The sequence below is a fragment of the Chinchilla lanigera genome, unplaced genomic scaffold (assembly GCF_000276665.1).
Source record: "Chinchilla lanigera isolate Chin_1 unplaced genomic scaffold, ChiLan1.0 scaffold00024, whole genome shotgun sequence".
Lineage (NCBI taxonomy): Eukaryota > Metazoa > Chordata > Mammalia > Rodentia > Chinchillidae > Chinchilla > Chinchilla lanigera.
Window position 1 is genome coordinate 23,953,643 of NW_004955425.1, and position 14,572 is coordinate 23,968,214.

Below are 14,572 nucleotides of genomic sequence, written 5' to 3' on the forward strand. Positions count from 1 at the left end.
CCCACACATCCAGCTACAGAAAAATTGTCTTTCATGGAACCAGTCCTTGCTGCCAAAAAGTTTGAAGCCCTCTGCCTTATTGGACAGTGGGAAACAGATGTTCACCCCTTGCTTCCCTGCAAGGACCAACAGTCTGTGCTGCTCATACAGACACTGTGATTCCCCCATTCACCACAAATTTCTACTCTAACACTCCAGAGTTGCAGTAGCTCTAAGAAACCTGAAACAACTTAGTTCTACGCCATGTAGGAACATCATCTTCTGAGAGTAATAAAGGACAGGACCTTTATTAGGAAAGAAAATAAAGCACAATGTCAAGGTGCCAACATTCTGAATATATTTATTCACATTTATATTTGTGGATGGAAAGTTTTTTCCATGCTACAAAGTTTTGTTACAAACAAGTATTACAAATAAATAACAATTACAACTTCTACCTATTGTAAACAAAATTATAAACAAAAAGTAAACAGATGCAACTCCTTTGGTGTACACAAGACTTTGAAAATTTTCTGTAATAAAACTATGAATGCCACCATTTTCTTTTCTTTATAGTCTTTTCCCTTGAGATGCCAACGTTCATCACCCATTGCTTTATGTCTGTCTTACCAGTTCAGATCTGTAACGTACCAAAGAACTACCAACATTTCCAACTAAAATGCATTGTTTACCATCGGGGCTCATTTTCTCCATGTCTTAGATATATTACAAACAAAAAGGAAGCAAGATACAAAACTTTATATGTGGTTGTGTGTGTGTGTGTTCACAGTTGGGAATACTGATTGGTATGAAAGGCTTTTCACTAGCTGCTCATCAGAACTATGTACAAAGAGCCTTTGAGAATTCACTTAGCTAGCAGCACGGCGGTTATGGAGCTGGTTATATTCAAAGACCAGAGGAACAGAATTCCGGGATGCTGTTTCCGGTTGGGTTCTCCAGTTCATATGGTTCCAGCTGGTGATATTCAAACGTCACACGATTGATGTGTTTTCCACTGGAGACCATGCGCACCACAGAGTTGTCACAGCCAATTTTCAGTTGGGCTATAATTGATGAACAAAGTAAGTTTCCCAGAAAGTTAGAGCCACACAAACCATCCCCTCTGCATTGCTAATTTAAACACAAGAAAGGCAAGGGCTGTGTTGCTGTGAAACACTCTGGGTTTCATTTTTATTATAATATATAATTAATTCTAGAATCATGAAATTGAAATTAGCTTTTCTCCGCAAGTGAAGTGAGCATAAAACAAATAAATCTGAATGGAAGGAGGCTGGGGACATCTACCAGCTCTTTCCTGTTCTCCTGTCTGCAAGAATTAGGTAGGAAAGAGAACAGAGGTGCCTGGTCAACTCTCCACTTGAGCTCTAGTTCATTGTTCTTGTTGTGGGCAGCACTATCCTCTAGGCACAGCTTGGAAATTTGCAAGGCATTTTTTTGCTCATGATATCTGGGATTCTAAGCGGCATTTGGTGAGCAAGGGCTACAGGTCAGAATATACTGCTTGGTGTTTGTCTAGATGAAATCATCTGTTTATTATTTTCTGAATCTAGAAAATAATTCTGCTTCACATATAAAAGATCATTTTCATGGTAAAGGTATACACTGAATATAGTTGTCTCTGTTCTACAGTCCACCTGCACATTTTTATTCTTATTTTTTCGGGTACAGCTCATAGGGAAGAGCTTTTAATACTTGTTCTCATCTTATGTCCAATATTTTCATTATCAGTATAAGCATCTCTTCTCAGTTATATCTCTTCTTAGGCAGGTCTGTTTGAGCAGTTACAAATAGAAAGTCATAGTATTTTTATTAAAGATAACATTCCTTTTATTTCTGTACCTCAAGCCAGTGTTTGAAGTGAGATTTATCTGCCCTACAGTAATCCTTTCTGCTGTATTAATTTTCTGTCTTTTCCCCTCACTCCATAAATCATTTCTAGATTCTGAGAAACACAAGCATCATCTTTTGAAACAAGTACCTTGCAAACATGTTCCTGTTACAATGAAATAAAACAATTTAAGAATTTTAATCTGACAACATAATAAATACAATCCTTATAATTTGTTTAATATAAGAACCAGGGCACATAGGTTAACTTCTTCAGGAGGAACAAATTTCCTTAGACAATTTAGAAGGTCATTCTTTTTCTGATCTTACTCTGAACTTTAATGTATATAACTACTCTATTTCCTTTAGTTAATGTGCATATTAATTATGATGTTTACACATTTCTGATAAAATTCAATCTAAGAGGAAGGGTCCCTAATAGTTCTATATTGTTTGTACCTAGAAGAAGATCTCTAAAACAGAGCAGATGAAATAAAAAAACTAAAATGAACCAAAGAGTGATATAATTCAAGCCTTAAAATCATCTCAAATGATGGCACATGCCTGTAATTCCATCACTCAGGAGGCTGAGGCAGGAGGATTGCCTCCAGTTTGAGGCCAGCCTGGCTACGTAGTGAGTTCAAGGACACCCTGAACTACACAGTGAGAACCTGTCTCAAAAAAAAGAAGAAAAAGTCATCTCAAAATTGGTTCCAGGCTCTTATTGTAAAAATCTTCAAAGTATCCTCCCTAATGTAAAGTATGTGGACTTAAAAGTGGATTTAAAGTAAGTTTGGATCATGGAACTCAAGTAAATATGCTTTTCACTTAAAAAAAAATTGGTTCCAGTTATCTACATAACTTAGGCAACAGTAGTTTTTTTTTACCTTAATGTCACCCTTTTGCCTATTTCAAGTCATAATTCAAGCAGAAAAAAATGACTCAGGCCTCAGTTATGTAAATTGTAAGGACACTTGTTCTTCAGTCCCAACTAACCTTTCTGCCTCACTCAGTAGCTCTCGCCACAGCACGGACACCAGCCAGAGAGCACTGGGAGAGGGCTGGCGAGATTAAACCAAGGCTCAGGGTCAATTAGTATGAAAAATCCAGTCTTCAGCAAAATGCGTTTTTAGGAAGCTTTTGCTTTTACTTTGATGGGAAAGCTTGCTGCCTGAAATCTCATCCAAAACCTCTTTCCTGCAGAGGTACCAGGGAGGGCGGAGCATACGTCGGCCTTAGTGCTCATCTGTGCATATCAGTTCTATTTCAGAGATGTTGTGTGTAGCCAGGTTCTAGCATTAGCTCAAAGAGAGAAAAGATTGGTGGGTTGATCTGGTTTTAATTAAAATGAGGTACAGTTGACCAACACACCTATCTTCTTTGCAGTTTCATTACCTACAGTCGGTGAAGGGTCTTCAGTGACCAGACAGGCAGGGGCAACATGAAAATTAACTATGTGATTTGAGTTCTTTGTCTTCTGTTTTACTTTTGTCTCTGTGAAGATAACCAGTCTCCTACACCTGAGGTACAGGTCTGGGAGTGACCCACATAGAAATGTTCTGTGTAATCCACAAACACACTCAATGAGGTTGGTTATCAGATCAGTGATTCCCACCCCTCCTCACTCACCTCAGCATAATCACATGGAAAATTCTCCCTGGCCCCTGACAAAGAAGATCTGTTTAGAAGCTGTGCCCTAAGCTAGTTTTTAAATATTGGTTACCACTTTTAGATCTCAGAATTAACGTCAGGATCACCATAGCCTCCGCTGGAAGTTGGGGATATTCAGCTCTTTGGGGAAGTTCTAATAAATCCTACCACTCTGTAATTTAATTACTATGAATAATCATACACGTACAACATATGTGGAAAACTTATTTAGGTATTACTTCATTATATTCCTATTAATCTATGATTCTAAACACCATGAGTTTTTCAGTTAGCAAATCCCATAGTCTTCAGACGATAAAAGCAGGATGGTAAGAATATAAAAACTTTGTCTTTTTCGTTTAAGACCAACCCTAAATCTACATCTACATGGCTTCATAGTTTTCTCTCAGTGTAAGATATTTTGATAACAGATTCTGAGCCTGTACATAGACTCAAATGTAAGGTTCTCATACTGGTGGCACATGTAAAATGGAGTTCTTCCTGGTGGAACTCACTTTCCACTGTATTAAGGGTGGGGAGTGTTTGCTGTAAGGAAATAATCTTGATAGGTACATAAATACAATTGCAAGGTGTCTCACCAGGGCCATGAAAGGGGTAGCAGAGATCAGCTAAAGGCAGCATCTTGGAAGGATCCAGGCCAGTTCCTCCCAGCAGCTCCACAAAGTCTCCGATTCCTCCACAGCCTGCTGAGGATTTCTAAGAGGACAAAGCAGTGGAGCAAGACACATTTAAACCAAGACAGAAGTCAGTCCATTTGGCCAGTGGTGGATGGGTGGATTCACTTAATCAGCCCTTGACAATCATGGTAGTGCCATTGAATTTAACATCTGGAACTCCGGAAATTGAAAAGCTTTTAAAAGAAAAAAATCATAAGAGTGGCCTTTCTAAGACATTCAAGTAATCATTTTTTTTAAATTTATGCTCATGTTTAAAAAATAATTTAAGCTCAAGGGCTGGAGTGATGAAACAGGAATCTGTAAACTCGATATAAGATGTATGAGCATGGGCCTTGGAGATGCTTTGCTTTTGAATTGCTTGATGTACACACTGAACAATTTGAATGTCTTAATGCTTGCAGGCAGAGCTAAATGAAATCAATTATCTGCATTTTATACAGTGAGCTTCAACACAGGGTGTCCCTTTAATTTTCCGCTTTTCCTGTTCTTTATAAAGGACTTCCTCTGCTCTTTGGAGCACATGATTTCTACTGATAAAGATTTAGATTAATTTGAGTATACTTTAAAAAATATAAAACTCTGGTTTGGGGCCCACGTTAGCCAGACTTACCATCATCTTTGCCCATTCAACTAAAGTCATTTCCAGCTACTCTGTGTTAGTATACATGCTGTCGAGGTAAGCACATCAAACTACTTAGAGAAGATTGGATTCATGAGATCTGCTGTGACCATTTCTTCTGCTTCTTTTGGTCCTTTCCAGTCTTGTCTACAGAAATCCCTGCACCTCAGTTTTCCACAGAAAAAGCAGTCACTGTCATATATCCCTCCACTGGAGACTGGAGGGTACTCAGTGATACCCTGGGGACCCTCTGGTGACCAGGGCTGCATCACAGGCAGCCACACCCAGAGTCGTGCTCAGAAGGACCCCAAGCTCTGCTTACTGCTGTCTTAAAACTCCTTGTGAATTTTTAATAAAGCTCCCAAAGTTTCATTTTGTACCATTCCTCATAATTCGTGTCACCACTTTTGCCCACCATCCTTTTCTCACTGAAGTATAATCATTGGAGACTTGTGGAGGATGACAGGTGCCGGAAGTGAGCCACACAGACCCTAACACATAGAAGCCAAACTCTAAACCCAGAACTCTGAACACGTGAGCATGTACACAAGCACACAGTCAGACAGACACTGAAACACAACTTGAACTAACCCACACATTAGGAAAAAGAATGGCAACTCTGGCTAATGAAGGCAGGCAAAGGGGACATCTATTTTTAAACGTCCTACTGTGTGCAAGGTTCTATGCTTACTTTACCTATAATTTCATCAAATGATGAAACAGATTCCATTAACTTCACTGTGCAAAAGGCTTCATGTTTATGAATTGGGAGATGAAGCTATTTTGAGATGAAAGGAAAAAAAAAAACTTAATTGACTTTCCCTTGAGTAGATGATGCCCAAGGGGAGCATTTTTAAAGATGAAGTTTCCACTTGGTTCTTTAGGTTCCAGGTGTTATCAGGTGGTGTTGAAGGGAAATAGCAGGCTCAAGAGAGAAATGGGACATGAAGTTGGGAAGAAGTAGACACTAAAGCAAAGGCACAAAAACAAACAAGGAAACCGGGTGCACCTGTTCCCCCGCGTTCAATGACCTCTCCCTGCCTTTGGGAACCCCTCAGGTTTTCTTATAAATAATGGCAAAAACCAGGTTGTGTAGGTACCTCTCTGGGGTTCTGCTCCTCAGGAGTGATCCCCTAGATATTTCTGTCAGGCTTCTAAGGCACTATCATCTCCTGCTAGACTACAGCAGTGTACAGTTGAGCACCTGAATTCCTGTGCCACACCCTGCTCAGCATGCAGAACTGAACTCACTTTTCAGTACGTAAGAAGTCTGGTGGGTTTTAAGGGATAATCTTGATAGTACAGTAATAATGATCATCAGAGATGGAAAAGCAGCATGGCCCGAGCCCACCCATTCACCATGTGGAAGCCCCATGAGGTTGGACAGTACATCAGTCACATCACCTTTCAACCGGCCCCTTCACCATTTCCCACCAGACTTAAGAACAGGGACAGCATGGTGGTCTCACTCGGTCAGTCTCCCCAAGCATCTCACTCCCGTCCATGCTTTGCCTTCTTCCCATTTCTGGAACCTGGCAAGTCCACTGTTCCCTCCACTCCCTGTTTTTTCCATGGTCCTGGCTGCTTCTAATCTGTCACTCAGGTCTCACTTGAACTATCCCTTTCCAAAAGGTCTCCTTCCCTGCCGCCCTAGCCCAGGTGGTTCCTCCCTTGACCTGCCCCTGGTCGCCGGTCGTGCTATCAAACCGTTCTGGTGTACCTTCTGTACAGCACTTAGCACTGTTTAAAATACATGGCAATGTTGTCTGCCCCATCCCACTAGAATGCAGGCTCTCAAGGGGCAGAATCCATCTGGCTGGCTGCTCATTCCAGTGCCTAGAATGGTCCTGTGCATACAGGAAGTGCTGAAAAATCTTTTAAAGGAATAGATGCCTAGAACACTATAGACTCTTAGTGGTCAAGGAGAAACACCAAATTTCTTTTCTTGCAGACTCAATACCTAAAGGACAAATCTCCCAGTCTGCTCTCACGCCTCCTGCATTCTGGGTTTTACATCAAGAATGACATGAAAAATATCAGGCTGAATCAAAGACACTCAAAGTCACCCTTATCAAACAAACGGTTAATCTCACACTAAGGTAAGCACAGGCTTGTTTAGGGTTAGAGGAAATTGGATATACTTTCTTGTCTCCATCATGGTCTTATTTATTTGATTTTCACTAAAATCTGATGGAAACTATGACCATACAGGAGTTATCTTAGCCTAGCAGATCAGCAAGAAAAAGGAAATGAGACTGACTCATGGGGAAGGCGCTACCATGCCAGTAAATGTGTTTAAATCTTGCATTCATTTTAAGGTTATTCAGAAGCTCATTTAAAACTAAGTTGACAGGGAGTCTTAACTAATATTTTTGAAGCAAAATGTATTGAAATTAAATGTAGCACAAAAATCTTCAAAACCTCATTGCCTTTTGCAATATAAAAACACCCAATCTTACATCTTATGCCACGGTTAACATCCCTCCCTATAGTTCTGTCCATGAGATACTTCCTTCTTGTCAAAAGAAGAGTCCAATAATCAGAAAAGCAGCTGTGTAGATGACTCATGCTAGGTTCTGCTAGGAGAGAATTTTATGAAAGACGCGAGCACAAGAGAGTTCAATTGTAATTACAGACCACAACTTTTGCCACTGAAAGCACTCCTTACATCACAGGAAAGTGTGGAAGCAGTCGGAACGGGCACCTGAATGTGTGATTTGAAGCATAACTGAAATAGCAGGGGATTGGCACAGCAGCCAGGAAAGCATATGTGACAGTTTAAAGCCCAAGGAACCTGCTCCTCCAGTTTGCATCTGCTGCACTAAAGCTGTGGCCTGGACAAATGCTCAGGAAGCATGTGAGCCACTCACTTTTAACTGAAGACCATGCACATGTCCCAGGGTGAGATCCGATATTTTGATTACCACTGGATAAATGATGGAAAAGCTGCAGTTCCGATGCTGGCGAGGAACCACCAGGGTGAACCTTCCACTTGGGGTCTGAGAGATGACATTACAAGCTTGGCAGAAACAAAGAGATTGCATTTGGATTATTAGGTTTGCTGGGTTCTTATAGAAATTCACTATATCCATATTCTAGCTTGCTGTTCATGGGCTAGGGGTCATGTGCCGGGAAGAGAATATCTTGCACAATGACAATGATGAGAAAGGAAGGAGTTGGGGAATAAAACACCATCAGAGTATGGAGAAAAGAAGAAAGGGAAAAGAAAAAAAAATATGTATATATAGTTAAGGTAGTTATACTACTGATTTCTCTTAGTTCATTGAAAAGAAAGGTTTGTGCTAATAATGTTTAGACAATTACATGCCCATATCTTGTACTCTGAGTAACTATTTTAAAGATAACAACACACAATGTATGAACCATTGCTACCCTCCTATTATCTTGTTTTCAATTTTTGGTGTTTTTTTCTCTTTAAAATAAAAAATAAAATAAAAGAAAACACCATTAGAGGGTGCTGGGCTTCAAGGCTAGCACCTTGAAGCTAGGTGCTTCAAGGTAGCAGGGGTCTACCTTATTTATAACAATCACATGACATGAATGCTTAGCTAGACAAGCAACCCTAAGCTGGTGGTAGGAACACATCTGTTAATGAGGGTCTGTGTTCAAGCTAGGAATCTGGAAAATTAAGGTGAAGCCAGAACTCAAACTCTGTCTAACTGGGCATGGTGGTGCATGCCTGTAATCCCAGCATGTAGGAGACTGAGGCAGGAGGACTGCCACAAGTTTGAGGCCAGCCTGGGCTGCATAGTGAGTTCAAGGCCAGCCTAAACTATATAGCAAGACTCTGTCTCAAAACAAACAAACAAGCAACTCTGCCTAAAGTCTTCATTCAGAATTTTACCCATCATGTTATTTTTTAAATAATAAAGTAAACAATTTCAAGTATTTTATAATAGTGACACAATAAGTTGAGAAAAAAAAGACAGCATACTTAAATTTGATAAATACATGCTCATTGTTGATTGATGTTGACCAGAAGACAAATGTGTACTGTCAAGAATTTCTGGAAATTTTTTGTTTTGTATCTCACATCTACACTTAAAATAGATTTATCCTTCTAGTTAAGAAGCAGAAGCATCAACATTTGCATTCTTATGATTATAGTTCTAAAGATTCGGATTGATTAGAATCGGTAGAACCTACTTCTTGCCTCCTTTTATTTTTGATTACACTTACTTTCAAAAAAGAACTGAAATTCCTTGGTAAACCTAGAAGGCTTCTTGTGACTGCTGACCAAACAAAATTCAGGCCGGACACTTCATTTAATCCCCTAGGAGCATTCTGCTCCAATCCTCAGAAACAGTTTTTTTTGGAGAGATTCTTTTTTTTTCAAAGTGGAAATCAGATGATTAGTAGTATATTATTCTTTGATAGATGAGGCCCTGTTCTTCAACTATTAGTATTACTATTCATACTAATTAATGAACTATTAGTATTAATATTATATTAGTATTTAATGCTATTGTATATTAATATTATAATAGTATAGTATTAGTATATTATATGCAACCTAAAATGAATGATATGCTTACATTTTCTGATTTTTAGAAAGATTTTTTCTTAAAGGAAAAACATAAGCAGACGAATTCATTCTGATTAAAAGAATGTATGTTTTACACACTGGGAGGTTGAGGCAAGAAGATCATAAACTGAAGTCCAGCTTGGTCAATTGATCTACTTACTGAGACCCTGTCACCAACTAAAACATAGAAGGGTCTGGGATGTAGCTAAGTGTGAAGGTTTGGTTTCAACTCCCAGTACCACCAAAAAAAAAAAAAAAACTACAGGCTTTAGGCCTGGGCTGCACAGTTTGATAGCATAATCTCTACTTCTCCATCAGAAAAGAACTGGATTAGGTAGCAGGCTCTGTATCTGAGGGCAGTGCAAAGCCTTCTGGTTCAATTCTCTGCTCAGCACACAGCATTTGTCTACCGTATCTCAGACACGCAGCGCCAGCCCTTGCCTCGGTAGCTAGTTCTAAAATCACAGCTTCATATCTGATGATCCATGCTTATCCTACATGAGTAAAATGACTCGGGAGATTAAGGGTTTCTCCTTGAAAGCATTATAGTAACTTAGGAGACCAGAAGATTTTGGAGAAAAAATAGAATTATAGCCACCACAAACTAGTTTACTATTCTAGCCTGGACAGTAAATTAAAAACTGCAATTTATTTTCTTAATAATGAAGAAAGAATATCCTTTAGGTTGCTTCTAGTTACAAATAAATTTCTACTCAAATAATTTCTTAGCTCAAATTCCCTTAGTCGGAGGGGTAATACTACCATTGCAAAGGAGTCTTGATCCCTGAATCCAGCACTTTGGTTGAGAAGGCAGGGAAGTCACTTACGAAAGAGGTTGGGATCTGTCTTTATGGTTAATGTGAATCCATTTCCTGGTTCATGAACCCGGAAGAAGATCATGGCCACATTCTGGGAGGATCTGATGCTCCTCTGGCTGAAACCACTCTCACAGAAGTCTGTGTACCGATCAGTGGTGGGGAGAGGGTGATCCTGGGAACTGGGGAATTTCTCCCCCTTGAGAATCCAGCCATCAAATACCTTGCAAAAATAATAATAATACAAACATGTGTGGTCACTGTCACCAGCTCCTGAAATCACGGTGTGTTGGAGGGGGTCACATTGAGCCTTGGGCTGGCATGAGGAGCTGACAGCCCAGGCTTCCCCACCCACTGCCTTTGATCTCTGTGTATTTTGACTGTCAGGTTGCAAGTAATGCTTTTTCTGTAAAATAAGTAAACTTCCTTACACTCATTCTCCACATGCCATCTTCAGAACAATCCAACCTTAGCATAATTTGGGGTTTGTTCAGCTCCTTTCTTTCCTCTAGTCATTGGAATGTGAACAAAATACCTCAAAAGTAGGTGGTGAAAGAAAACTGGAACTTCAATTATATGTGGCAGTGGTTGCAGACACACGTTCTTCACATTTTTCCCTATCATCCCATATTATTTGAAATATAAAGTAGGGCTAGGGACAGGAATGGTGGGTGGAGTGGCACCCCGAAGCCTCACTGGCCAACATGGGAGTTGGACAGAGTCCAGTCAACGGACTTTGCTCTCAAAATCACCACAGGTCTCCAGTTTATTGAGTCCACCCCAGTCCACATTAGCAAAATGACCAACAACCCATACCAATTATCTCCAACACCTCTGCCAGGTTCCAAAACAGGTCTGCCTTGAGGTTCCAGTCCTGTTTTCCATGAACAGGAGAGGACCCAAGCTGATGGTTAGTTAGCCTTCTGCAGGAGGCTGGCAGGGGGTGCTGTAAGATTGGGGGGCTTGTCTCCCTTCGACCGTCAGCGTCTCCCTAGCAGACAGTGCCCCAGGGCTCCAAACACTGCCTCTGCGCCTCTGACCAGCGCACAAGTGTGGACCAGCGAGGCTGGCGCAGGGTCTCAGTACTAGGGTGGGAGGGGATCAGTACTGTGCCCCGGCTCCCTGGGTGGATTCGAGCGCTCCCACCAGCGCCTTTGCCTCATTTTGTCAGCCCCAGATCGCACCCCAGGGCGTCGCGTTGCAAGTTCCAGCGTCTGTAAGTCCCAGAGGCACCCGCCTTGCGGGGTGTGGCAAGGGCTTCCTTGCGGTCACGCCCTCGAACACCCACGGAGGGCGTCAGCCAGAGTCGGGGCGCAGCATCCTGGCCCTCTCCAACCACCCCCCGCCTGCACCCCGCTGGACGTCGCAGGCTGGCGCCTCACCTTCAGGAAGTCTCCGCGCCTGCAGTCGATGGACACCAGGTCGAAGCGGATGGACAGCAGCTCCTCCGCCTCACCGATGAAGAAGGCGGCGCAGTGCAGCTGCGGCCGCGCCGCGGTGAACGTGAACTGGCCGGGCAGGCTCAGCATGTCCAGGCACCCTGGGGACGCGGAGCACGGGTCGCGGTGCAGGGCTCCCTGCCCCGGCTCCGGCCCTGCAGCCCGGCTCCGCGCCCTGGGCGCGCGTCCTCCCCGATCCCCCCAAGGAGGGGACGGAACCGCCCCAAGGGCCCCTGCCCCCCAGACCCCCGGACCCCTGGGACCCCACTCACGCAGCGCGCGGCGGTACGGCTGCTCCCCGGCCAACTCCCGCTTCGGGCTGGCGCTGAAGAGCAGGAGAGGGTCGTAGTCCGCGGCGTCCTGCAGCTGGCGAGGAAGAAGGGTCAGCCCTCGAAGTTGGAGGCGTAGATAGGAAAGTGGACCGGGCGCAGGACAAAGTGAACGGAGGGGGAGCCCGTGCCCCCGGGTCCCCGAGCCTTTCCCGTGGCGGAGGAGGAGGGCACCAGTGCCCAGAAGGGACCGGCCAGTCCGGGAAGGCAGGGCCGGGGCAGGACCGGCAGAGAGAGCAGAGCAGCGTTACTCGCTCAGAGGCTGCGAGCAGAGCCAGCGGCCACCCTCACCGGAGGCCGGGCGGGTCAGTGCAGGGCGGCTCACCTCTAGGTACCGGCTGTCCCCTCTCAGAGCCGCCAGGACGAGGAGGACGAAGTGACACTGGAGCTTGCGGTTGGGTGGCATGCTGGCCTTCCTTCGTCTGCCCGTGAGCTCTGCCTCAGAGCCGGGCTCTCCTTCCTGCACCTGCCCAGGGCTGAGAGCCAGAAGCTGGGAGGGTCCCTTTGCTGGGTCCCTTTTATAGAGCTGCAGGGAGGAGAGGCTGTCTGCCCCTTCACAGCAGGAGCTTAGTTACCATGGGTTACCCTGTCTTAGTGACAAAGTGCGTGGTGATGACGAGGTCCAGCTCTGTCACACATTTTCAGTGTGACCCCGCATTATTCACCAAGAATGATATCAGCCCCTACAACTTAGTGAACTAAAAGGTTAGAGAAAGAATGCGGCAGGAACAAGGACCAAGGGAGGACATTTTACTCCACCTGCCAAAAGCTACATTTTACTTTGCTGCGGACATTCTGGAGATTTTTAATTTTGCAAAACAGAGTGACAGTTACAACCATGCGTGAAACACCCAAACATTGTCCTGCAGCTTTGTCACATAACCTTGGGGAATTGTGCTGGAAAGTGTCAGTGCAGAACTCATGCAGTTGCTCTCAGTAAATAATCTGAGGCAATTTCAGCTCCAAAACTTCTACAGAAATCCTCACAGTAATGCAATGACAAGCTTTCTTCCTGTTGCTTAATCTTTGCTTTGTTCTGGTCCTGTTTCTTATAAGCATTTCCTTATGGAAGGCCTCTCAGTGGTGTCCGTGGACTCTGGATGTCTGCTGAGCTCTGTGGCTTGACCTGGATGCTTGTTCTACTCAGCGACTCCTAGACAGGTAGATGAAGTTAGAGCCACCTGAGCCCGCAAAGTGCCATCCATTCCAGGCAGGCAAACATCTGGATTATTGCGACACGACGTTAGCAAGAACTGCAGAGAAGCTTTATGATCACCGTTTTCGAGCAAATGTGTGAGCTGAATCCTCTGGCTCAGGGATCAGGCATGAGTTAAATACAGGTGATGAAGATAGAAGAGCGTTGCGTCTGCTTTGGGTCCAGCACTGTGGGGAATAGTGAGATGCTCCGCTCTGGCTTTCCTACCCATCCAGTGTAGGTGTTAAGCATTGTTATTAAAACTGTGGCACAGAAGGGGGCCGTACCATAGGGTTTTAATGGAAGGAAACAGCTATCTTTTGAGTTGTTCAATATTCAAAATGAGCAGCGATTTGCCTACTGGTGCCAGAACTTGATATTTTCATACTCAAGACTATTCTGAGCTCTGCAGGAGGTGCACACAGTGGTTTAATTAGGAGGACTCCCCACAGTCCAACTTTTGTAAACAGTCCTCAGAAGAGGACCCAAAGGTCAAACACTGACCATCACCTCCTTCTGCCTGGCCCAGCAACTGTTTAGATGTCTGAATTTTAGAAAGAGTACAAACAAATCTGAGAGGAAGAAAAGGAAAACAAACGCCTTCACCTCCTTGCTTGGCCTGAGTATGACAGTTGTCTTCGGGTCCACCTCCCGTCCTGTGCCCAGAACACACGAGCCCTCTCCCCACATCAGCCTCGCCTCACATTAGGCAGCCTGTGGCCCTGCACTTGGGGACCTCTGTTTTCCCTGTCTGGGATTCTGGCACCATGGTCACCCTGGCTCAGGGCTGCTTATTAGTACCTCCAAAGGGATGTTCTCCAGCCTGCCCTTCATGCACACACGAGCCATGTCCCCAGCGCCTTGCATAATGTGCCTTTCTTGGGAACCACACTCAAACGGAGCTGGAATGAATGAGAACAGACGAAAGGCTGACAGGTGGTGTCTGACCTTACACAGGAGCTTAAATGGACTTCATGGCCCCAAATCCTGTACAGGGAAATCCAGATAACATGTTACCAGCTTGGCAAATATCTACTAAGACAGTAGAAACTGGTTTTTTTAATTATTAAGGATAATTAAAGGATACAGGGGGCGGGGGATTTAGCTCAGTGGCACAGCACCTGCCTGACAAGCGCAAGGTCATGAGTTTGATTCCCGGTACCTGGAAAAAAACAAACAAACAAAAAAGATACACACTAAAACCTATGGAGGAAAACTAAAAAGAACTGGAAGACAAAGAAAAGCCAGATGGTGGTTTCCATGAGCGAAAATTGAAAATGGGTTTGGGAGGAGTTGCAATACAAGAGGGATTTGGGTTGGACAGAGAAAAAGGTTCTGGATAACAAACATGCCTGTGTTTGAGGACTAGGGATAAATTGCTTTAATGGACTGAAAATAATTACCTTAATATTTGAAAGTTGTTTGTTCAATAAAATTAACTGTTTTTTTTTTGT

The 14,572-nt window shown here is 43.5% G+C and overlaps 1 protein-coding gene across 1 annotated transcript; it reads right to left on the reverse strand.

Annotated features, from left to right (window-relative positions):
• Positions 1–314: 314 nt before the first annotated feature.
• Crhbp (corticotropin releasing hormone binding protein) lies at positions 315–12,565 on the reverse strand. The gene is made up of 7 exons (XM_005386033.2): positions 12,249–12,565; positions 11,867–11,960; positions 11,538–11,695; positions 10,168–10,378; positions 7,665–7,813; positions 4,077–4,194; positions 315–1,043 (listed from the first exon to the last, which is right to left on the reverse strand). The coding sequence occupies exons 1-7, from the start codon at positions 12,327–12,329 to the stop codon at positions 886–888; spliced, it is 969 nt and encodes a 322-aa protein (XP_005386090.1). The 5' UTR covers positions 12,330–12,565; the 3' UTR covers positions 315–885.
• Positions 12,566–14,572: the final 2,007 nt, after the last annotated feature.